This window comes from Eptesicus fuscus, chromosome 3 (assembly GCF_027574615.1).
Source record: "Eptesicus fuscus isolate TK198812 chromosome 3, DD_ASM_mEF_20220401, whole genome shotgun sequence".
Classification (NCBI taxonomy): domain Eukaryota; kingdom Metazoa; phylum Chordata; class Mammalia; order Chiroptera; family Vespertilionidae; genus Eptesicus; species Eptesicus fuscus.
The window spans coordinates 107,487,408-107,513,119 of record NC_072475.1 but is presented as its reverse complement, the minus strand read 5'-3'; the positions used below and the strand labels follow the sequence as shown (position 1 = coordinate 107,513,119).

The 25,712-nt window shown below is 40.8% G+C and overlaps 1 protein-coding gene and 1 long non-coding RNA gene across 2 annotated transcripts in view; one reads left to right on the top strand and one right to left on the bottom strand.

Annotated features, from left to right (window-relative positions):
• Positions 1 to 1,743: 1,743 nt before the first annotated feature.
• Positions 1,744 to 23,762, bottom strand: LOC129148071 (uncharacterized). The gene is made up of 3 exons (XR_008555253.1): positions 23,692 to 23,762; positions 4,035 to 4,194; positions 1,744 to 2,044 (listed from the first exon to the last, which is right to left on the bottom strand). It is a non-coding gene; the product is annotated as an uncharacterized LOC129148071 (long non-coding RNA).
• The window catches only part of CPB1 (carboxypeptidase B1), a 43,039-nt gene continuing 31,084 nt past the window's right edge, over positions 13,758 to 25,712 (top strand). The window contains exons 1-3 of the mRNA XM_054712453.1: positions 13,758 to 13,828; positions 13,943 to 14,018; positions 23,315 to 23,439. Coding sequence (XP_054568428.1) covers positions 13,758 to 13,828; positions 13,943 to 14,018; positions 23,315 to 23,439 — 272 coding nt within the window. The remainder of the gene's footprint in view (positions 13,829 to 13,942; positions 14,019 to 23,314; positions 23,440 to 25,712) is intronic.

Below are 25,712 nucleotides of genomic sequence, written 5' to 3'. Positions count from 1 at the left end.
CAACTAAAAAAAACAAATTTTACTTACTAACTGGAAATCCCAATTGTTTTCCACTTGGATTCAAATAGTATCCATTGAAATAAACCTGCTAGCATATTTACACTTCCAAGTATAACACAACAAGTCACCCTCAAATAATTATGTCCTCCTTCAGTGTATATTTGTCATTCTTTTTACCCTCCAGGTCTGAACGCCTTCTCTAAGACTTCAAAATGCTGTAGTTAAAGAGCCATAATAGGCAGAGACCCTTCCCATTCTCTAAGTTAAAAGTCAGACTCCCACTTTCCCAGCCTCTCTTGTAGTTAGGACACTGATTTATGACCATGACTTTGACTAGGATCCCATGACAAACACAAGTAAGGACTACTCAAGATCCATCCTGGGGAAGGTGGCAAGAGCAGCAGTAATAGCTCTAATAAATAGTTTGTGTGAGGCTTATGCCAAGGGTCTAGGGTTAGTCATATGACTTATGCCTGGACATCCGTACATCTCATCATCCTGACCACAGAATTGCTTGAAAGACAGGGAGACACATGTGCCAACTCAGTCCACTGAGATTCAATCTGAAAATTTGGGATAGAATTTTGGGGAAGAAGAACCAACTTTCCAATAAGATTGCCAACTCAGTAGGATGCAAAACTGGACCAATAGTGGCCATTCTATTATCACATGGCAGAATTTACCAAAAACAGAGACCCAGGATTAACAAACTTCATCAACTGAATCTGTGAAGCCAGCACTACTGCTGACCTTACAGTTATAAATGACTTCTCTATTTTATTTATTGAGTTGAGACCAGGATTGTTTTCCATGATAGAATTGCCCTAGATTCCTTCCTTGTAGTCCATGGTAAAGTTTGTGCAATAGCTAATAAGTCCTGCTGTACCCACATTATTGCCTCAGGTGAAGAGGAATAGTCAATATTGAAATTTAAGAGGAAAGCTGCCTGGCTTTCTAAAGCAGACACTGATGATTTATGGAATTTGTTCAACTGGTTGGGTCTAGTACCCTGAGACAGCATGGCAGAGATCAATGTTACAGATTGATTTCATGCTTCTTGGAGTCCTGCTGATATTCTTCTTAATTAAATGGCACATTAGGTAAATTGAATGGATTTGGTCTTGTCAGAATTATCAGAATGACCAAGAGAGTAGCCTACTCTTGAGAAAATTCACCAGAAGTCAAGACTATATAGAAAGGGGTAGGTATTGTTGAGAGACAATTTTTCTTTTTCTTTTTTTTTTTTTAATCAGAACAATAAAGATTTATTAAATAAGAAATAAATAAATAAATAAAATGAACTAGAATCTCTCAAATTCATTTTACTTTTAGAGTACTAATTTAACATTAAGCAATCTAGAAATTAGATATTTGTTTTTTTCTTTTTAAATTACTTTATTGATTAAGGTATCACATATTTGTCCTCAAACCCCCCTCCCCCCCCCATTCCCATCCCAAACCCTTCCACACGCATACCCCCTACCCCCTGTTGTCCGTGATCACTGGTTAGGCTCATATGCAAGCACACAAGTCCTTTGCTTGATCTTCCTCCCTTATCCCACCCTCCCCTACCTTCCCTCTGAGGTCTGACAGTCTGATTGATGCTGTTCTTGTTTGTCAGTCTATGTTGTTCATCATTTCCCCTAGATGAGTGAGCTCATGTGATACTAGGAATACACTTATAGGAACTGAAAATGAGACAAGCAATAATGGTTATGATGAGAGGCAAATGAATCAGTCTATAGTGAGTTTCTAGGCCAACAGTTCTTTTGAGTCCCAATTTCTATGTCCAACAGTTCTTTATGTGTACATAACAGCAATGATATTTCAGTTCTGGATGGTGGACAAATGGTGGTGATGCAGGTCTGACCCTCTCTGGTTTGGTCCTGGGCAATCTGCAGTGACACACATCTGCTGACTGCTAGTGTGGCAAGGCATCGTCAGCATCTTCCATCTCTGGACTGTTTCTCTTCTGTCTTCATGGCTGGAGCACTCCTGTCACTTCTCTCTGTTGCAGGAATCCACATGGTCTCGGAGTTGTTTTCTGAAAATATACAAACATATTCTCGAACAAAAGTTAATAAAGGAATATTTTCTATAAATTTGACTTGCGATCCTTTTTCACTTTTTGCCCAAATGATTTTCCTTTGGCTTGTATTGACACCATGTATGTTTTACCTGGGTGTCTTGCTGTTAGCATTACAAATGAAAGTTAATTTTCTAAAGTAAAAATTTTCTAGATGTAATTTACTCACAGGATATTTTTCCTTACATGATATTCTTCTACTATCCCCCCTTTTTTGGTTTAAATATTAGGAGGCTTTTGGAAATTTTATGCTATAATCTTGATAGCTTTTAAATATTACTTTCTTTGCACTAAAATGTGACTGTTTTATGTTCACTATATGTTACAATTTTACCATGAGATGAACTACCAATAAAAATTTTAGTTAACACTTTAGGAACAGCCTTTTTGTCCAGTACAATTGATTTTTCTAGAATATTTGCTTATTTTGATTGGCCAATTTGAATTAGTCTGAAAACTTGACTACTATTTTACTGTCAAATTTAATACTCTAACAACCATCTTGTTTTACCCTGTAAATATTAGTGGAGAGGATTATTTGCCTTCTTGCATAGGCCCTGAGCATTCCTGGTGCTAGGCTGGATTTAGATATCAAAGACCCCAGTTCCCCTCATCATGGGTGCAAGATATCTCCATCAAGTCTTGTTGCAGTGATAGGGCATCTGCTGTCGGCCAAGTCTCTGTTACCTGGGTCCCGATTTGAGCTGAGCATGGGAAGCAAAGCAGCCATGGGGGCAGGAGACCTCCCTCAGCAGGGGTGAGGGTTCAGGCCCCTGCAAACTTGGTGGGAGGTGAAGGTCTGTGCCCCACCTCTGTTGACCCCCAAGTTCTCTCCTGATGGCCCCTTTGCTACTGTGCCTGTCTTAGGTTGTTCGAGAGACAATTTTTCATGGAGCCTCTGTTTCTGCATGTCTTGGACAACTTTTATTCTAAACTATCTTTTTAAAGATATGTGTATAGAAAACAACTTGGAAGATAGAAACAGTGTCTGCCTATTGGGCAAAGGAAAGTCCTATTTGCACTCCAGGATAACAAAGCTAATGTCTCCTCTATAGCAAAGCTTGGGCAGATTTGCTAGCAGCACCCTCATAAAATTGGGAATTTCCTAAACTTAGTATACCTCAATCATGACATAAACCTGCATACCAAACATCCACCTGGGCCCACTTTACAGCATCCCATGAGACTGGGGTATAAAAGGACTGATACAAATATAAAGCTTATGCTGCCCACTGTGTCAAAAATAATAAAGTCTTTTGATTCTGACCCAGGATCCTTCTGCCAGCATCTATGAAACTCTGGAAAGATAACTTTTTACCTTGAAGGTATATTAAAATCTCCGACCCTTCACACTCAGACCCAGATTAATATACATAACTAGGGGCCCAGTGCATGAATTCGTGCACCTTGAAAGAAACTGTGAGCTGTGAGGCTATGGTGGACACAGGGGTGGGTCTCAGCTCATCCTCCACGCCCCTACCCGGCTGCTCTCCTCCTCCTCCATGGCCCCTGGTCCCCTGTCTGCTGGCAGCCCCACTCCTGCTGTCGCCACTCCTACACTCCGATGGTGCCAGCCCCACTCACACCCACTGATGGTGCAGAGTGGTTGGGGCTGGTGCCAGCAGCAGATGCAAGCAGGGCCAGTGCCGTCAGCAGGTGGGAGTGGTGGCTGCTGCCCTGATCACCCTTCAGGAGCAAGGGGAAATGGAGAAGCCCTGAGGGGCAATCAGGGCCAGCAGCCACCACTTGTACCTGCTGATGGTGCTGAGCCATCAGGGCCAGTGCCAGGTGCTGGCAGCATGTGCGAGCGGCAGCTCTAGCACCATCAGCAGATGCGAGCACTGGGCAGGACCATGATGCATGGGAGAAAAGAATTTTCAGTAACCACCAGAGGCTCGCCCTGATGACAGCGACCAGTGCCCCACCTTGGTCTGGCGCCCCCGCTCACCTGCTCCACCATCCCACCTCAGCCGATGCCCGCCATGTTCCGTGTTCTGCCACCTGCTGTCGACACCTGCCATTTTCTGTGTGCGCCTCCTGGTGGTCAGCACATGTCATAGTGACCGGTTGTTCTGTTGTTAGATTGTTCGGTTGTTCCACAGTTCAGTCTATTTGCATATTAGAGTTTTATATATATAGATAATATATATAATATACATAATAATAATTAATATACAAAGATAATGTGTATATGAGGTGAAATATTCAGTATTATAATTATATCAGTTCTCCCAAAATTGCTCTATAGATTCAGTGCAATCCCAATCAAAATCCCAACAAGATTTTTTATAGAAATTGACAAATTGTTACTAAAATAAATATTGAAATGCAAAGTACTTAAAAATAGTCAAAACAATCTTGGAAAAGAACAAAGTTGAAGGGTTTACATACTATATTATCTTAAGACTTACTATATAGTATAAAAACCAAGAAATTGTGATAATTGTATCAAATTAGACAAATAAGCCAATGAAACACAATAAAAAGTCCAGAAATTATACCACACATATATGGCCAAATGAATTTGATATAAAAACCAATGTAATTCACTAGGGAAAGAAAATCATTCTCAAAAAATAGTTTTGGGTCTATTGAATATCCAGATTATAAATTAGTTTATCCAGGAGAAACCAAGATGGCAGCATAGGTAAACACCTGAACTTTCTGCCTCGCACAACCACTTCAAAACTACAACTAAAAGACAAAACGGGTATCAACCAGAACCATGGGAAGGCTGGCTGAGTGGAAATTATACAACTAGAAGGAAAGAGAAAAGCACACTGAAACTCGGAGGAGTTGCGGAGGTACAGAAGTGAAGTGCAGAGGTATGGAGTCTCGTGCTCAGAAAGGGCTGGCAACTGAGTACACTGTTCTTTTTCAACCAGGAGGGAGATACAAGCTCCCAACTGCTCTGAACTCTAGTTCTGGGTGAGACTCTGAGGACCCAGACTCATACAGGGAGAAACTGGACTGTCTGGCATCGGGCAGAACTAGAGGGCAACTTTCTCTCAGAGGTGCTTGCAGCGATCATTTTTTCTTCACGGTACTGTGGGACACAGAGACCCAGAACCTCTTCTGGGCAGGGCTAATGGTCAGCCATTGCTGTTTGCTCCATCCTGGTAATTCACTGAGACCCTGCCCCACCCAATTTATAACCCCACCCAAGCTGTGCGCAGAGGCTTTGCATATGAATGGCCTGGCCCTTAGCAATCTGAAACCTAATGTACTGCAGCTGCGTCAAAGAGCCCCAGAGCCTCCAAAAGAAGACCCAAGGCTCGATAGCAGCTTGCATTGCTTCACAGCTGGGCCTTATCTGGGCAACTCCAAACCCCAACAAAGAGGAGGAATTTGCAGATCTCTCTGTAGCTCCTGCTGGGTGGCCTCTCTCCTTGGAGATCCAAGAGCCAGTGTACCCACTGGTCAGAGTGAGACAATCCAGACTAAAACTCTTCAGATCCATAAGAGATACACTCAGGGGGCAGACTCAGTGAGCGACAAAGCCCCACTGAAGCAAGTCTTGCCCCATAAGGGTGTCTCCAGCACACAGAAGTTCTCCCATCAAAGACACAACTAATCCTCACAGTCAATTGACCTGGAGGTCAATTCCTCCCAGTAATACCAACAACAATCAAGGCTTAACTACAAGACTGTGCACACAGCCCACAAAGGGGTGCACCAAGAGTGTCCACCTCAGGTAATTAGGGAGGCTGATCCACTGGGCCCTATAGGACACCTAACACACAAAGCCACACTATCAATACAGGGAAGCAGCCAAAATGTGGAGACAAAGTAACAGGTCACAAATGAAAGAAATGGAGGAAAGCAAACTACTGGATATAGAGTTCAAAACCACAGTTATAAGGTTACTCAAGAATCTTCTAGAAACCTCTGATAAATTTAGTGAGACCCTCAAGGATATGAAAAAGGACCAACTAGAAATTAAGCATACACTGACTGAAATAAAGAATAATATACAGAGATCCAAAAGCAGACTAGAGGATCCCAAGAATCAAGTCAAAGATTTGAAATACGAAGAAGCAAAAAACACCCAATTGAAAAAGCAAAAAGAGAAAAGAATCCAAAAATATGAAGATAATGTAAGGAGCCTCTGGGACGACTTCAAGTGTACCAACATCCAAATTATGGGGGTGCCAGAAGAAGAGAGAGAGCAAGATATTGAAAACCTATTTGAGGAGATCCGGAAAATGGTGACCGGCAGGAAGGTAGGGAGGGAGAGAGTGTGAGAAAGTGAGAGAGCAATAGAGGATAGTGTAGACATGTGTGGTGTGTGTGTATTAGCTAGGGACAGTTAGATTCTGCAGGTCTTCCAAGGGGCTGCCAAACCGAGCAGTCTTAGACAGCGGAGCCCCGCGCACAAAGCGGACACTACTGGGCAGCCAGTGCAGGCACAGAGACCACGCCATCTTGAAAAAACAGAGCTGCCTGAGACTAGGATCCTGGCCTCAGCACCAACCAGTCACATCTCAGACGCAAACCAGGACCCTGCAGCCACTGGGGACAGAGAACTGCGACCACACCTTCAGACCAACAGACAACAAGAATCCAGACATCCTAACCACAGATTTCTGTGAGTCAAAGAGCCTATCCCCCTCCCCGCAGGCTCGTGAATAGCGCCATAGTAACTTATAGACCCGCCCCTCGCTTGGGCCTCAGAGTCCCTCCGGGAATTTGAGCTTGGGAGCACTCACGGGCCGCAAAGCTGCTACGGTAATTTGAGCCTATGCACGCACAGAGACTGGGAATCTGCTCCTCACAGCTCAATCGGGCAACCAAACCCAAAGCTCACACAGGGCAGCAGTGCCACCTGATTTTGATTTTGGGCACATGCATACCGAAGTCTGTTTTCCACAGCGCACACGGAAATCTGTTTTCTACAACGCAAGCATGCCACAGTGCTACTGTGCAACCCAGTCCCCCATAGTGACCTATGCAAGAATCAGGAAGAAATCAACAGCCTATGCAAGAATCAGCAAGAAATAAAAAGTGATATAGCTACAATCAAAAACACCATGGAAAGTTTCAACAGTAGACTAGAAGAAGCAGAGGACCGAATTAGTGAGTTAGAAGATAAGGTAGAGAAACAAGCTCAATCTGAACAGCAACTGGAGAAAAAAATTAAAAAGCAGAAAGAGAGCCTAAGGGAGATTTGGGACAACATGAAACGAAGTAACATACATGTAATAGGGCTGCCAGAAGGACAAGAAGAGCAGCAAGGATTAGAAAATCTATTTTAAGAAATAATGACAGAAAACTTCCTGGATATGGGGAAGAAAAAAGTTACACAAGTACAGAAAGTCCCAAGTAAGATCAATCCCAAAAGACCCAAACCAAGACAGGTCATAATTTCAATGGCAAATATTAACGACAAAGAGAGAATCTTAAAGGTGGCAAGAGAGAGACAGAGAGTTACCTACAAAGGATTCCCCATCAGATTATCAAACGATTTCTCAACAGAAACATATCAAGCTTGAAGGGAATGGAAGGAGGTATACAAAGTGTTGCAAAGTAAAGGACTGAATCCAAGAATACTCTATCCAGCAAGACTATCAATCAAAATTGAAAGGGAAATCAGGAGCTTCACAGACAAAAAAAGCCTAAGGGAGTTTATCACTACCAAATCAGCAATGCAAGAAATGCTAAGGGGAATGCTGTAAAAAGAAGAAATAAAGAGGTAAGAAGGAACACAGCACAAAAATAGATATGACTACAAACAAGTACCTTTCAGTAATAACTTTAAACGTAAATGGACTAAATGCTCCAATCAAAAGACATCGAGTGGCTGAATGTATAAAAAAACATGACCCATACATATGCTGTCTACAAGACATGCACCACAAAACAAGGTACTCACACAGACTGAAAGTGAAGGGATGGAAAAAATATCTTTCAGGCAAATGGAAATGAAAAAAAAGCTGGGGTAGCAATACTTGTATCTGACAAAACAGACCTCAAAGAGAAGGCCATAACAAGAGATAAGGAAAGCCACTTCATAATACTAAAGGGATCAATACAACAACAGGATATAACCCTGATAAACATATATGCACCCAATGCAGGAGCACCCAAATAAATAACAAAACTCCTGGAAGATATGAAGGGAGAGATGGACAACAACACAATAAGAGTAGGGGACTTTAATACACCACTTACATCACTGGATAAATCCTCTAGACAAAAAATCAGCAAAGAAACAGCAATCCTAAATGACTCACTAGATCAGATGGACTTAACTGACATTTTCAGAACGTTTCACCCAAAAGCCACAGAATATACATTCTTCTCAAGTGCACATGGGACATTTTCAAAAATAGACGACATATTGGGTCACAAGCAAAGTCTCCCCAAATTTAAGAAGATTGAAATCATACCAAACATCTTCTCAGACCACAATGCCATAAAATTAGAAATAAACTACAATAAAAAACAATTAAAAAATCTCAAACACTTGAAAGCTGAATAGCATGCTATTAAATAATGAGTGGGTTACCAATGAGATCAAAGAAGAAATTAAAAGCATCCTGGAAACTAATGACAACAAAAACACAACAATCCAAAATCTATGGGACACAATGAAAGCAGTCCTGAGAAGAAGTTTATAGCTCTACACGCGTACTCAAAAAATAGGGAAAAAATGGTAGTAAATCATCTAACTCTACAACTCAAAGTATTAGAAAGAGAGCAATAAGAAAAGCCCAGAGTGAGCAGAAGGAAGGAGATAATAAAGATCAGAGCAGAAATAAATGACATAGAGACCAAAAAAACAATACAAAAGATCAATGAAACCGAGAGCTGGTTCTCTGAAAGGATAAATAAGATTGATGAACCTCTAGCCAAGCTCACCAAGAAGCAAAGAGAGAGGACTCAAATAAACAAAATCAGAAATGAGAGAGGTGAAATAACAAAAGACCCCACAGAAATACAAAGCATTGTTAAAAAATACTATGAACAACTCTACTCCAACAAACTAGACAACCTGGAGGAAATGGACATATTGCTAGAAAAATACAACCTTCCAAAACTCAATCAGGAAGATTCTAAAAATCTCAATAGGCCAATAACTATGGAAGAAATTGAAGCAGTCATCAAAAAGCTCCCAGCAAACAAAAGCCCAGGGCCAGATGGATTCACAGGGGAGTTATACCAAACATTCAAGGAAGAACTAAAACCTATCCTCCTCAGACTATTCCAAAAATTCAAGAGGAAGGAGCAATTCCAAGCTTTTTCTACGAAGCCAGCATCACCCTAATACCAAAACCAGATAAAGACAACACAATGGAAGAAAATTATAGGCCAATATCCCGCATGACCATAGATGCCAAAATCCTCAACAAAATTCTAGCAAATCAGATCCAGCAGTACATCAGAAAGATCATACACCACGACCAAGTAGGATTTATCCCAGGGATGCAAGGATGGTACAATATCTGCAAATCAATAAACATGATACATCACATAAACAAATTGAGAGATAAAAATCACATAATCATATCAATAGATGCAGAAAAAGCATTTGACAAAATCCAACACCCCTTTTCGATAAAAACTTTCAGCAAGGTGAGAATAGAAGGATCATACCTCAACATAATAAAAGCCATATATGACAAACCCACAGCCAACATCATACTCAATGGGCAAAAACTAAAACCATTTCCCCTAAGAACAGGAACAAGACAGGGATGCCCACTCTCACCACTCCTGTTCAACATAGTACTGGAAGTAGTAGACATTGTGATCAGACAAGAAGAAGAAATAAAAGGCATCCAAATGGGAAAATAAGAAGTAAAACTGTCCTTATTCGTGATGACATGATATTGTACATAGAAAACCCTGAAGACTCCATCAAAAACCTATTAGACTTAATAAATGAATTTGTCAATGTAGCAGGATACAAAATTAATGCCAAGAAATCTATGGCATTTCTTTACACCAATAGTGAACTTACTGAAAGAGAGACTAAAAAAGCAATCCCATTTACCATCACACCAAAAAAATTAAGATACCTAGGAATAAACTTAACTAAGGAGGTAAAAGACCTGTATGCGAAAAACTACAGGACACTGAAAACAGTGATAGAGGAAGACATAAACAGATGGAAAAACATACCATGTTCATGGATTGGTAGAATCAACATCATCAAAATGTCCATATTACCCAAAGCAATCTAGAGATTCAATGTACTCCCCATTAAAACACCAATGGCATATTTCACAGACCTACAATGAACTTTACAATAATTCATCTGGAATAAAAAAAGATTCCAAATAGCTGCAGCAATCCTGAGAAAGAACAAAGAAGGTGGGATCTCAATACCAGATATCAAGCTGTATTACAAAGCCACTGTTCTCAAAACTGCCTGGTACTGGCACAAGAACAGACATACAGATCAATGGAATAGAATAGAGAATCCAGAAATCGACCCAAACCACTATGCCCAATTAATATTTGACAAAGGAGGCATGAACATACAATGGAGTCAAGACAGTCTCTTCAATAAATGGTGTTGGGAAAATTGGACAGATACATGAAAAAAAAAATGAAACTAGATCACCAACTTTCACCATACGCAAAAATAAACTCAAAATGGTTAAAGAACTTAAACATAAGATGGGAAACCATCAAAATACTAGAGGAATCCACAGGCAGAGAAATCTCAGACATATGCTGAAGCAATTTCTTCACTGATACTGCTTCTAGGGTAATGGAAACTAAAGAGAAAATAAACAAATGGAACTATATCAAAATAAAAAGCTTTTGCACAGCAAAAGAAACCATCAACAAAACAACAAAAAGCCCACTGCATGGGAGAACAATGTCATCACTGATATGGGTTTAATCTCCAACATTTACAGGGAACTCATACAACTTAATAAAAGGAAGATAAACAATCCAATCAAAAAATGGGCAATGGTCCTAAATAGACACCTTTCAAAGGAAGACAGAAGGAAGGCCAAGAGACATATGAAAACATGCTCAAAGTCACTAATTATCCGAGAGATGCAAATCAAAATGACAATGTGGTATTATCTCACACCTATTAGAATGGCTATCATCAACAAATCAATAAACAACAAGTGTTGGCGAGGATGCAGAGAAAAAGGAACTCTTTTGCACTGCTGGTAGGAATGCAGACTAGTGCAGCCACTGTGGAGAACAGTATGGAGTTTCCTCAAAAAAATAAAAATGGAACTCCCATTTGACCCTGCGATCCCACTTCTAGAAATATACCCCAAGAAGCTAGAAACACCAATCAGAAAGGATATATGCACCCTATGTTTATAGCAGCACAATTCACCATAGCTAAGATTTGGAATCAGCCTAAGTGCCCATCAGCAGATGAGTGGATTAAAAAACTGTGGTACATCTACACAATGAAATACTATGCTGCAGTAAAAAAGAAGGAATTCTTACCATTTGCAATAGCATGGATGGACCTGGAGAGCATTATGCTAAGTGAAATAAGCCAGTCAGAGAAAGATAAATACCACATTATCTCACTCATTTATGGAATATAATGAACAACATAAACTGATGAACAGCGACAGATCCAGAGACAGAGAAGCATCGATCAGACTGTCAATCCTCAGAGGGAAGGTAGGGGAGGGTGGGGGTAAGGAGGAAAGACCAACCAAAGGACTTGTATGCATGAATATAAGCCTAACCAATGGACTCGAACACCAGAGGGGTGAGGGCATGAGGGGGGGGGAGGGTTTGGGGGTTAATGGAGGGATGAGAACACATATGTAATACCTTAATCAATAAAGAAATTTAAAACAACTATTTGAAGAAATAATGACAGAAAACTTCCCCTACCTGGTGAAAGAAATAGACTTACAAGTCCAGGAAATGCAGAGAATCTCAAACAAAAGGAATCCAAAGAGGACCACACCAAGAAACAGCATAATTAAAATGCCAAGAGCAAAAGACAAAGAGAGAATATTAAAAGCAGCAAGAGAAAAACAGTTAGTTACCTATAAGAGAGTACCCATATGATTGTCAGCTGCAGGCCAGAAGGGAGTGGCAAGAAATATTCAAAGTGATGAATAGCAAGAACCTACAACCAAGATTACTCTACCCAGCAAAGCTATCATTTAGAATTGAAGGTCAGATAAATAGCTTCACAGATAAGAAAAAGCTAAAGGAATTCATCACCGCCAAACCAGTATTATATGAAATGCTGAAGGGTATTCTTTAAGAAGAGGAAGAAGAAGAAAAAAATAAAGATAAAAATTATGAACAACAAAGTGACAACAAATACATATCTAACAAAAAATGAATCTAAAAATCAAGTGAATAAAAAGTCTGATGAACAGAATAAAAGCGTGAATATAATAGGATCAGGGGCATAGAAAGAGAGTGGACTGACAATTCTTGGGGGGAAGGGGGTGTGGGGGTTTGGGAAGAGACTGGACAAAAATCATATACCTATGGATGAGGACAGTGGGAGAGGGGGTTAAGGGCAGAGGGTGGGAGGGAACCAGGTGGAGAGGAGCTATGGGTGGAAAAAAGGGGAACAACTGTAATAATCTGAACAATAAAGATTTATTAGTAAAAAAAAAAAATCAGTTGATCCATACTTCACTCCATACATAAAGACCTACAGTACAAAGCTCCCAAAATAAAACATAGGCAAATATGTTTGAGACTTTGGAATAGTAAAAGATTTCTTGAAAAGAATGTAAAAGGCATGAATTATAAAAGAAAAGCATTGATAAACTGAAACTTGAAACTTCTGCTCATCAAATGATAATATTGAGAAAGTGAAAATGAAAACCACATACTGGAAGAAAATATTTGCAAGATATAGTTTTTAATAGAGGACTTGTATATTGAATGTATAAGGACCTGCTATAAAACTATTTTAAAAGGCAAACAATAAATTTCTTTAAAAAGACAAAAGACTTCAAATGTCAATAAAAAGATTTGTATAATAATTTTTATGGAGGTTTTATTCATAATAACACAAAATTGAAAACACCACAAATATCCATCAACAGGAAAATAGATAAACTGTGGTGTATTCATACAGGGGAACAAACCAATATTACAAAAAAAAAAAAATACTAATCAATCTCAATATCATTATCTTGAATGAAAGAAGCTGGACACAAAGGAAAATATATGGTGTTACCTCAATTACATGAAGTTTTAGTACAGTCAAAACTAATATATGAAACTAGAAATCTAAACAGTGGTTGCCTGAAGGAGAAACAAACTAAAATGTACTCAAAAGAACTTTTAGGGTGATGAAATGTATACTTTGATAGAGATGGTTATTACATGGGTATATACATTTGTCAAACTCATCAAAATTTACACTTAAATCTATAGAATTTATTGTATGTAATTCCCAATTCAAAATAAGAGGAAAAAAACAGACTGTAAAATAGATTTTATGTAAAAATAATTTACCTCCAGACTGTTCAAGGTCTGACATTCAATTAGATAGGTTGAAGTTGAGGTTATTTGTCCTGTTTCCACAGGTGTGGAGAGAGATATCCTCTCAGGCTTTACACAGCTACCAAAGTAGCAATGCCAGGAAAATAATTAATCACAATTTGATAGTGCCTATTTGCAATCAGAAGAAAAAAACAAAGAACACCCTGGATTATAAAAGCAGGTGAAACATACCCAAAAGACCTAGTCAGGCACAATGTTGGCACTCTTGGTTCTCGTGACTTTGGCCCTAGCATCTGCTCACCATTCTGGTGAGCACTTTGAAGGGTAAGTAAACAACTCCTTAAATAAGTCAGTCCTTCTTCCTTGGTAGCTCAAAAAGTTTGAATGTATTACCCAATTTTAAATTTTCTATTCTCCTTCTGCTCTCTCACCATTCAGTCAGAAGGTGTTCCGTGTCTTTGTTGAAGATGAAAATCACATCAACTTGCTCCATGCCTTGGCTAACACCAACCAGGTAAATAGCAATTCTGTACTATAGGTTTGCTTCATACTTACTTTAAAATCTTAAATTGCACTGTGATTCAATCAAAGGAAGAATTACATGAAATATTAGCTATAGCATTTTTATAGCAAGAAATAAAAACTTGAAAAACATTTAATGCCACATATCTTTTTATTCTGCCTAATTTAGATTGCCATAAGCTCTATCTATATACATAAAGAGGTAATATGCAAATTTGTCCAGGACGCCTTTACAGTCATGACTGGCTCCAAGCCTTAACAGGCACGACCAGCACGGCTCCAAGCATGACCCCACCCCAGCGGACACACACAGGGGGGCCTCTGCATGTGAGCTGCAGAGGAAACACCTTTTCTGACTGTTTATTGGCTAAGCTCCCCATACGCCACCACTTGCAGTGTTCTTGGTAACTTGGGTAATAAGAATCCAAGAAGGTGATCTAGGGTTTTTTCACCACACTTCTGGAGGAAAAAATGAAGGTCTGCTGCTGGAGGGCTAAGAAATGTCATATCCTGCCCTAGACGGTTTGGCTCAGTGGATAGAGCCTTGGCCTGCCGACCTCAGGGCCTGGGTTCGATTCTGATCAAGGGCATGTACCTAGGTTGCAGGCTCCTCTCTGGCCGGGGCCCAGTTAATGGCTTATGCAGGAGGCAACCAATCAAAGTGTCCCTCTCACATTGATGTTTCTCTCTGTCTTTCCCTCTCTCTTCCATGCTCTCTAAAAATCAATGGAAACATATCCTCAGGTAAGGATAAAAAAAAAAAGGAAAAAGGAAATGTCATATCCTATGAAAGACACATCTTAAAAATGCCTGAAGAAAGTTGTCATTTTTTCGTGGTGAAGGGACTGGAGTCCATGTTGATGAAAACACCTTGGCAGCTGCGGCAGCTGTCAGTGGCAGCAGCAGTGGGGTGGTGGGGGTGGCACCTTCCCCTGATCAGCCCAGTCACGTCCCGCAGAGGGAGGCCAGACTGCGGCTTAGGCCCGCTCCCCAGAGGGAGCAGGCCCAAGCCATCAGTAGGATATCCCCTAAGGGCTCCTGGACTGTGAGAGGGGGCAGGCTGGGCTGAGGGCGCCCCCCCACCCCAGTGCACAAATTTCGTGCACTGGGCCTCTAGTAGTGTTATAAATCCAAGGTAACTTTTTTATTTTTTTATTTTTTAAATATATTTTTATTGATTTTAGAGAGGAAGGGAGAGAGATAGAGAAACATCAATGATAAGAGAGAATCATTGATTGGCTGCCTCATGCACACCCCCAACTGGGGATAGAGCCTGCAACCAAGGCATGTGCCCTTGACTGGAATCGAACCTGGGACCCTTCAGTCCACAGTCTGACACTCCATTCACTGAGCCAAACCAACTAGGGCAAAGTAACTTTTTTAAGAGCTGGTAGATCATGACAACTGGATGAGCTGGCCTGTCACAATTAGATAGGTTGAAGTTGAGGTTATTTGTCCTGTTTTCTTAAGCAAAAAAGAAAAATAATTGACTTCAATATTACTGAAAAACTGGGCTTTTGTCCAATTTGAAATTCATTTCCACATCCCATGTATCATCTGTTCTCTTTGATTTTCTTTCATTCCAAATCAAACAGCTTGAGTTTTCATGACCTTGATTTAGGCCCTCTTAATGATATGACATGGGGAGAGGGGGGAGAAGGTAAAAAGACATGGGTGATTTCCATGCTTTCTTTTTATTTTCAAGAAACCAAAATATCTATGCTACTTTAAAAACTTCACTGAACATGGAGTAAAAACTGACATTTTTTATTATGCATGTCATGTGGCAGTAAGCTATTGCTGATTACAAATAGTTCACTTAGGCCAAAACTCTTTCTTCATGAATATATAATCCAAAATAATTTACTAGCTCCTAAATATCTATCCATCTCTCTATCCAGCTATCTTTTCTTTCTATGGATTTTTTTTTTTTTACCTTTTAAGGTAAGAAGACAAAAAAAAAAAAAAAGAAGGTAGACAGTATCATAATGTGAACAGATTCAGAAATTTAGAATTAAAAGATGATATAAAGTCAACTATTCCAGCCTTCCATTCAAATCAGGAATTTCCTCCATAGAAATAGCATCCCTGATTGCTAGCCTTAATAAAACCTGTTTGAGTACTTCTAGGGACAGTAAGAACACTGCTTTCAGAATAGTCCATTTGCCTTAAACAGCATCCTAATTGCTATGTGAAGCTGAAAGGTACCTTCTCTAATTTTGACCCAACTGAGATAAATATTGTCTTATTTCTAAGGTTTATCTTTTCCAGGCCTTCCATCATTTCTCTTAGCACTGGTTTACAGACACTTGATCATCCTGGTCACCTCTGAATATTGCTCAAGCTTTCTGTCTGTATTTCTTTTCTAAAATGTAGTTCTCAAAATTGACAGTGGACCTCCAGATGTGCTCTGATTAACACATGCCACAGGACCACTGTCTACCTTCATTTGTAAAGCAGATATTTTTATTAGTGGGGTCTGAGATTCTTTTTAGCATCTTGAACAGTTATTGAATACTCTTAGCTCATAGTAAACCTGTGGCCAATCAAAACCATTAGGTTATTTTTTTTCTCACATGAATCATCTTCATGTAAGATATTCTTCCAAATGTAACTGCGATTTTTTAACCTAAATGCAAGATTTTAGATTTACCCCTGATAAATTTATCTTGATAGCCTGTTTTCAGCATGTTGAGATCATTTTAAAAATACATTCAGTTATTCAGGGTCATAATTCTTCTCCCTAACTTTGCATCACCAGCAAGTTGGATAAGTATTCCTTCTCAACTTTTATCGTTGTCACTTATAAAGAAAAAGATTAAAGAGTCAGGGGTCAGCACAGAACTAGAGGCTTCATTCATGGTTTATTCATTCAATATGTATTTATCTTCACTCTCCAATGTGTCAGACATAGTGTTAAGTACTGAAAGTGATTCATTAACCAACTCTTCTTGGGTAAGTTCGCTAAACTACCCATGTTACTGTGGTGTTACCTACAGATAACACTGTGCTTTCTGACTTGTAAAGAAGAATATAAATGAAGACACTTAGTCAAATGCTTTGCTGAGATTCAAATTCAGCACTCAGGCTTGAGGTCTCTTCCAATAATAAGATGAAATCATTGGGCCTGACTTATTCTTGTTTTAAACAATGCTGGCTCCCAGTGATCACAGCTTCCTTTTCTAAGCATTCACAATGCATCTGCTTCCAGTATACCCTGCAGCTTTGCCAGATCCATGCCTGGCCCAGGAGCTCCTGGTACTGAGGTTCAACTGTTTTTCTCTTTATGAAATCCAAGACTTGCCCCATCCATTCCTCAGTGATCCCTTCAAACTCTAATTCCTCCAAGCCTGCTGCTAAAGTTCTGCAATTACAACTGCAGTATTTTTTAGTTACTTAAAATTCAGCATTGTATGGTGGTCAAGAGAAGATAATCTGGACTCAGACTGGGTTCAACCCCTGGCTCTACACTTGCTAGCTTGATCTTGGTCACCTCTCTGGGTCTCAACATTTTTGTTAATAAAATGAGGAGAATAATAGTATTTACCTTATAGGATTGCTGTGAGATTTAAAATAATTAATATAAGTAGAGCACTTAGAAAGAACGTATATAATAAGAACTATATAAGTGTTTGTTATCTGGAAATTGAAAGGCAATTTACACAGCCAGTATAATCCCCTCTCTCCTCATCTACTGTGGGCCTCAAAGTTCTCTTTCCAAAAGAAAGTTATTTCTGCTAAAATTTAACATGACAAATTCTTTATTCATGTTAATTTCATCTCTCTGTATAAGAGGAAGAGATAGTGTTAACTCCTTGGAAAAAAACAAGGCCACTTGTTACATATGGCTACTTTCTCTCTTCTTAGCTGCAAACACCAGGCTATAGCTCCACGCAGTGGAACTGCATGTTTCTTCTTTATTCATTTATTTCCTACACAATTGAAAGATATTTTTATTCTCCTTAGCAATCCAACAAGTACAGCATATTCTGAACTGTAGCCTTCCTGATAAGATCATTACAAGGGCATCTAGTCTTTGTATTCATCCTTGGCCATGTGACCTTCCTCCCAGCTTTTGAACATGTCCTTTTGAAAGTTAAATGCATTGGAGAGATCTGTGACCACACTGGACTCTAGCCACCTCCCCTTTTCATCTGTAATTATATAGTAAGTACTTTATCTCCTTGCAATCAGAGTTCTACTTGTTCCTTTATTGGTGACAGTCACCATAAAACCTACTGTTTTCTCTGTACTTTTAAATTTCTGTTTCTCTAGTTTAAGGTACATGTTTATCTGTGCCTAGAGTGACCTGGTTACAAGTTTCCAATTTCTCATTACTCCCACTACATTAGGAAGTTCCTCCATGGAATCAGGTCTAGAATAGAAGTCACTTCTACTTCCAAAAAGAAAGGAAAATTCCATCAAGATAAATAAAGATTCTATAAAATGCAAAATTTCTGGTCAAATGCAATGTGAAGAAACAAATTTGTGTAAATTTGTGAAGAACCAAAGATTCTCAACATCAATATTGTTTTATACACCCACTAGAGGCCCGGTGCACAAAATTCGTGCATGGAGGGGGGGGTCTCTCAGCCCAACCTGCACCCTCTCCAATCTGGGACCCCTTGGAGGATGTCCGACTGCCTGTTTACATCCCTTTCACAATCCAGGACTGCTGTCTCCCAACTACTTGCCTGCCTGCCTTCCTGATTGCCCCTAACCTCTCTGACTGCCAGCCTGATCACCCCCTAACCACTCCCCTGCCAGCCCGATCAATGCCTAACTGCCCTCCCCTGATACCCCGGTCACCCCCAAATGCCCTCCCTTGCATATTCCCTCTTTATTAGATAGGGTTTTTTCTTTAGCATATTGGACAGTCCTAACGGGTTTGGCTCAGTGGATGGAGCATTGGCCTGCAGAATCAAGGGTCCCAGGTTCGATTCTGGTCAAGGGCATGTACCTTGGTTGGAGGCACATACCCAGTGGGGAGTGTGCAGGAGGCAGCTGATCGATGTTTCTCATAGATGTTTCCAGCTCTCTATCCCTTTCCCTTCCTCTCTGTAAAAAAATCAATAAAATATATATTATAAAAAAAAAAACATTTAAGATTCCTCTATATCTGCCTGGCTGGTGTGACTCAATGGTTGAGACCCCAGGCTGCCACCACTGGAAGGGGATCGAGTCCTGGCCAGGCTGCCGCCCCAGCCCAGGCTGCCGCCTCAGCCAAGCCAGGCTGAGATCCCTGCCCAGGCTGCCATCTCAGCCTGGCTGGGGATAGCCTGGTGGGGTTGCACGGCTCCAGCCCAGGCTGCCTTCGCTGGCCTGAAGATAGCACGGTAGGGGTGCACCACCCTCCTGGCCTGAGACCCCAGCCCAGGCTGCTGCCACTGGCTGGGTGATCATGCAGTGGGGGTGCCTGGTCAGGGGATCCTGCAGCTTGGGTGCTGGGCCCTGCAGGCCTGAAACCCCAGCCCAAGCTGTCCTCACAGCCAGGGGATCCTGCGACTTGGGGGCAGCTGAGACACCCGTCCCCAAGGCTTGCCAGGGGATCCTGCAGCTTGGGGGCGGGGGTCTCAGCCTGGCTTGCCAGGGGATCCTGTGGCTTGGGGGAGGCTGAGACCCCCAACCTCCAGCCGCCCCAACTTGCCAGGGGATCCTGCGGCTCACACTGGGCACTGGTGAGCACCCAACCCCCGCCACTTGCCAGCGATCCCGTGGCTCACGCTGGGCGCTGGTGCCTCCCAGCCAGACACCCTGGACTGCTGCTACTGGGCGGACTCCGCTGGGGCTAAGAGGACTGGGTGCCACCATCTTGTGGCTATGGGTGCAGCCATTTTGTAGTGGAGTGATGGTTAATTTGCATATTGCTCTTTTATTAGATAGGATTTTATTCCCAATAGAATTTAAGATTTAAAAAATGTACTTAAGATAAAGTAATGAACATACTACTTTATCCTGTTCTTGCATTAGTTTTGTGATATGTTTTAGGAAGGGCTCTTAAGTTATTAACCAGCTGGTTGATTAAGTTGACATTCCCATTGTGCTATCATCTAAAGATATTCTTTTATCTCCCAACACTTGTCCTTTATGGTTCTTTGTCACTCAATTTTCTGGATTATAATTTTATGACCTCAGTTATATAACTTCTTAACTTATCATTCAATTTCCCATATCTCATATTACATGTTTTACTCCACTTCCACTTCCATACTTCAGACATATCACTCACAAGGTCTTGGTAATTACTGAAATTTATATTTATTGCCTTGGGCTAATAATTTGAGTTTATTATTTGTATCCATACTTGATACATTAGTAGACATCTATGTGCCTATAGTGTTGCTCCTGATTTTTGGTTCCATTTCTCCTAAGCAGTGGGGAGTAACATCAGTATAATATGTCTGTGCCATACTTTCAGACCTCCATAGTGTAGGAAGTCAGTGTTTGCTGAAGGATTTCTCCATGCCAAGCTGAAATTGATAAGGAAGCTTAGGTTAGGTCTGCATGTCTTCTGTCAAACATATTTATGAGATTCCTCCACCTTATTTTAAAGAATCCATAATTCTTACTGCAGAATCATATATTTTTTTTCTCCCCTCATTCCCTGCAAAATTTGGCAGAACCAAGATGAATGGGCAAGGGGGAAGGCAACTTTCAATTTACTAAGAAAAATACAACTATCTGTAAGACAATTAGGCTGTTCTGAAGTGGTACTACACTCAAGCTTGTATTAGAACCATCACAAAGGATATTGTGCAAACATTTATTGCTCTGAGTGGAAAGCTACATCTTAATATAGTTTCTTCCAGAGCAGTCCCTTAGACAAAGATGTGCAGGCAAAGATTTCATTTGGGAAGTGCAGGAAGAACTGATAGAGAAGTGGAAATGGTTACAGAAAAGCCAACAAGGGGTCCCTATTAAGTCAGTTACCACAGATGATAACTAAAGCTTAATGCTACAGTGCAACTCTAGGAAAGGGTACAAATCAGACGCCTCAGAATTATCTCACCTGAGAAGTGAGGGAGTTGGAGTATTTAGACATCCACTCCCAGGGTCATGGTTGAGTGCTTCCCTGAAAAGAATTTTTTGTTGTTGTTTGTTTCTGTGTTTTTTGGGGGGGGGTTTGTTTGTTTGTTTGTTTGTTTTTTGGCATGACCTGCCTGCTTTGAACTGTTAGCTTGGCTTTTTCCAATTCTCAGGGAAATAGCTTTCAAGAACAGAGATGCAGAGCTTGGGAGTCCCAGAATTATGTACAGGTGGGGCACTGCCAACTTGCTAAGATACTTGGAAGACTTTATGTGCTTTACCAATTCTAAACTTCTGTCTATAAAGATACACCTCCCTCTCTCATCCCACCTTAGAATGCCAAGCATTTATTGGAAACACAAATTCAGGGTTAACTTTTTCAAGTATGCTTTTTCTTATAATGTGCTTGTCTTCATTGTGCTTCTCTTTACAACATTGGCTAACTAGAATTTATTACTAGTCCTTTATTTTCTACTAGAGGCCCTGTGCATGAAAATTCATGCACTGGAGGGGGGACCCTCAGCCCGGCCTGCCCCCTCTCACATTCTGGGAGCCCTCAGGGGTGGGAGTCGACCCAGTGATCAGGGGAAAGTAACACCCCATCATACCTCTGCTGTTGCCACTGATGGTAGTGCAAGCCTCGACTGGCCCTGGTTACCTGAGCCTTGGGCCAGCCCTGGGCAGCTGGGGGACTGAGAGGATGGGGGGAGACTCCAGAGGCAACTGCGTGGCAAGGCCATCTGATGGCTGTGGGTGCCATCAACTTTGAGGGCGTGGCAATCAATTAGCATATTCTCTCCTTATTGGCTGTGGGCGCCACCATCTTTGTGACAGCGTGAGGGTCAATTAGCATATTCCCTCTTTATTAGATAGGATATCCTTATCACGACATACCTTTATACTTCCTCCATTACCTTTTAACATCTCATTTTTATCCTCCCATTGTTGATTCACTAAGTCACATGCTATAGCCAGTCCTTATCAAATCATCAATACTCCCTCCTTTCAACACCTTAGTGACAACCACACTCATACTTTTTCTTCTGGAATCCCTCTTGGTGTAATCCCTGTTTCCCTGCCTCCCATTGCACTGACATTTCCTATGACCCTAACTCATAACTCAGCACCCATTAGACATCTTCAGTGGTTTGAAGATTACCAGCACAGGATATAGGCTACAGGTATATCTAAAATTAATATTTTACCTCACCAGTTTCTATTAAGTCTGCCCAAACTTCCTTCCAAGTTTGCCAGCAATGGTCTAAATATCTCCACCTGTCACATCTCCAGCCTAAGACTAGCTCGTAACATCTAAATAGGAATTGTGCAAGACACAGAGGTAGAGAAAGACCCACTGTCTGGCTCACATCAGGCTTCTAGGCCTTTACTCAGCCCAAGAAAGGTATAGGAAAATAGCAAATCCTACAGAAGACAACATGTCCTTGGTTATTATTTTTCCATAGAAAAAGGAAATTTGAAACTACATATTCCATTATTTTTGTGCACAATTTTCTCTAAAATATCTCTCATGAGGACAGAAGCCATATTTGATTTGCTCACTATTATATTTGCTCACAGTAGTCTCAGGCACAGAGCCTAGCACATAGTAGGTCCTCAATAACAGTTCATGAATAACTGCACAAATGAAAATGTCAGTATATTAAATCATCCTCAAGAGTATTTTGTTTGTTGTCATGGTACCTAGATGACCGCTATGGAAGGGTACATTTTTCTTCCCTTATGTATCCTCCACAGGTCAGAAATGCCCCCAGGTCCACATATTACTTTGACATGTACAGCCCTGAATTCCTCATAAAAAATAAGTTCACTAAAAATTAGAAAGGAAAGCTCAATTTCTCTCTATTAAATTTTGTAGCTCTAGATAAATTCTCATCATTCATTGAACACTTTTATCCATTACCACAAACATTGCTATTCCAAAAAGTAACTGTTCCTGAAAATCAATAAATATAAAAAGAGTAGTTATAGAGTACTGCAATTGACTAGCACTCTGGGAAATAATTACATGTTTTTCATTCTTGTTGATAATCAATTAGGGCTATGAAAATATGTGTAAACATTTTTATTAGCAACTGCTTGATCCCAACTCTTATTTACTCAAAGGATATATCTCTAAGAGATTTCATTAATAATTTAAGTTTGAAAATAACTCAATGGAGTAGAGCAATAGTATTCTTGCCAATGATAATCCACCCATTAGATTAGAGGTGTTCAATATAATATATCTTATCCCTTATTCAGATTGACTTCTGGAAACCAGATTCTGTCACACAAATCAAACCTCACAGTACAGTTGACTTCCGTGTTGAAGCAGAAGATATTTCCACTGTGGAAAACTTTCTAGAGCAGAATGAGCTACAATATGAGTAAGTTTGTGTTTTATAACTATTAAAATTCTCTCCCATGTATGTTCTCATCCAAGCCTCTGAATAACTCTGGGAAGGTAAAAATAAGATCAAGACCATGACTTCCTCAGGTCCACATAAATAGGTCATAACAGAACTAGACCTAGAATCCAAATCTTAAGACTTCAGACCTGCTCAATTTTGTGTTTAGTTGTTGTTCCAATAAAAATGGTTTTGATTCTTGAACCCCAAATCTTCAGTCAGAAATCTTACCTGCTACTGGTTTATAAGTGATAGATAGTCTACAGGCCAAACCAACTATCATCAGCTGTACACAGTATTAGTCCCAAGTCAAATCACTGCCTTTCCAGGTGAGCAGCCAGACCTATTATGAGATATGAGGGCTATTAATATCTCATAATAGGACCTGACTAGAGTCAGACTGAGTGGTCCTTCTGTCCCTTGTCCCCCAAGGCCCCATGACTATCTCTAATGGTAAGAGAGGCGTGAATAGAAGGAATAAATAAAAGAAAAGTCATTCTCTAAAGGCCTAGAGTAGAGTTGACTAAGCTGATCACACCATGCCTCCTTTCCCCAAATAGCACACTGGTCCATATAAATCTTTTAAAATGAGAATGTTCACCTAAGTAGAGACAGTTGTTCATCCAACAAATAGTGAGTGCCTACATATACCAAGTACCAAAAATGAAAGATATACCCCCACCCACTTCTGAGGAAACCAGATTATAAACTAAACTTCAATAATGTGTAACAGATGTCAAGAAAAGTAAAGAGCTCAAAATACAGGGAAATAGACCAAGTCTAAGGGCTAGAAAAGGTCCAAGATGGTAATGAAGTAGGTGGATGTTACATTTATCTCCTCCCAGGACCAAACTGGAATTACAACTAAAATATAGAACAATAAACCTGAATAACCAACTGAATACTAGCTGAAGAGAAATCTTATAACTAAGGATTTACAGAAAAATTGGGAGGAAGGGCAAAGATGCAAAAAGGGTGGGCCCCATTCCCATGGATGGCAGCTAAGATTCTGGAGGGATATCTCAGCTGCAAAATTTCCCTCTGAGAAGATGGGGTCTCAACCCCATGTGGAGCTCCCCAGCCCAGAGCACCAGAGCATCAGCAGGGATTCTGCCCGTCAAGGAGAGACTAGAGACACAGGTGCCCTTTTAACCCTTTGCACTCGCTTGCTTTTTCCTCAATTCCTTTATTCTAATGCTAACCGTGTCGAGTCACACTCGACATCCGACATCCGAGTGCAAAAGGTTAAAGAGCAAATGCATAAATTTTGTTCACAACCACTCACCCTGTGCTCCAGCAATGGGAGGGCAGAGTGGAGTAGAGTCACGTGAGGAAATACTAGAGTTTGTGGCTCTGTGGGGAGATATAGCCACCAGGATACCTGTGGTGAGTCATTCTCCCACACAGTACATGCCATCTTCCTTAGATGGAGCACTTACCTTTGTACAGCATCAGCCTGGAGGAAAGCAATATCTATACCCTTTGGACTACCTGCAGTCCTCACCCTGAGGAGCTTGTACCCTGCTGAGGTGACAGCTGCCTGGGCCAGTATATAGAGATCTAGGCAGACTCAAATATGTCATGACTGAGCTGTGTGGCTCTGCAGTTGGGAGCCACTCGCCCCACTTTCCCCCAAGCCTGACTAGCACCTCTCACTCCTGGGAGATCCACTACACCAGGGGTGAGGAACATCCATCCCACAGGCCATGTAAGGCCAGCAAAATCATGTGGTCTGGCCCTGCCAAAGAATTAGAGGTGAGTTAATTAAATGTTTGACCAAACATAGCATGCTAATTTTTAAGTTGATAATTTGTATGACCTGAGATGATGTTATAAATACCAAATGGCCCTTGGTAGTAAAAAAGGTTCCCCACCCCTGCACTAGACCAATCCTTCCAACTCCAGGCAGCCCTTCTCTACTGAGATTGGGCTCTTGGCAGAATCTGGAACAAACTAAGTTGTGTGGCTCTAAGACAGGGGCCATTTTTTCTTTACCTTCTCAAGTAGTACAAAGCCCTCCCTTCACACAGCCAAATCTTAGTCAGTCTGGGCCTGATAAACTCTGTTGGACATACCCTGACAACTCACTGAGACCCTGCACCACCATGAAAGTGTGCAAGCACCCGACAGTGGCAGCTAGACTTGGTATATCTTGGTACATTGCTGAGTGGCCTCAGACCCAGCATTGGCACTAATTGAACCTGTACAAATCTGGTAAATACCACTCACTCCTATCTGGTGACCCACTGAGA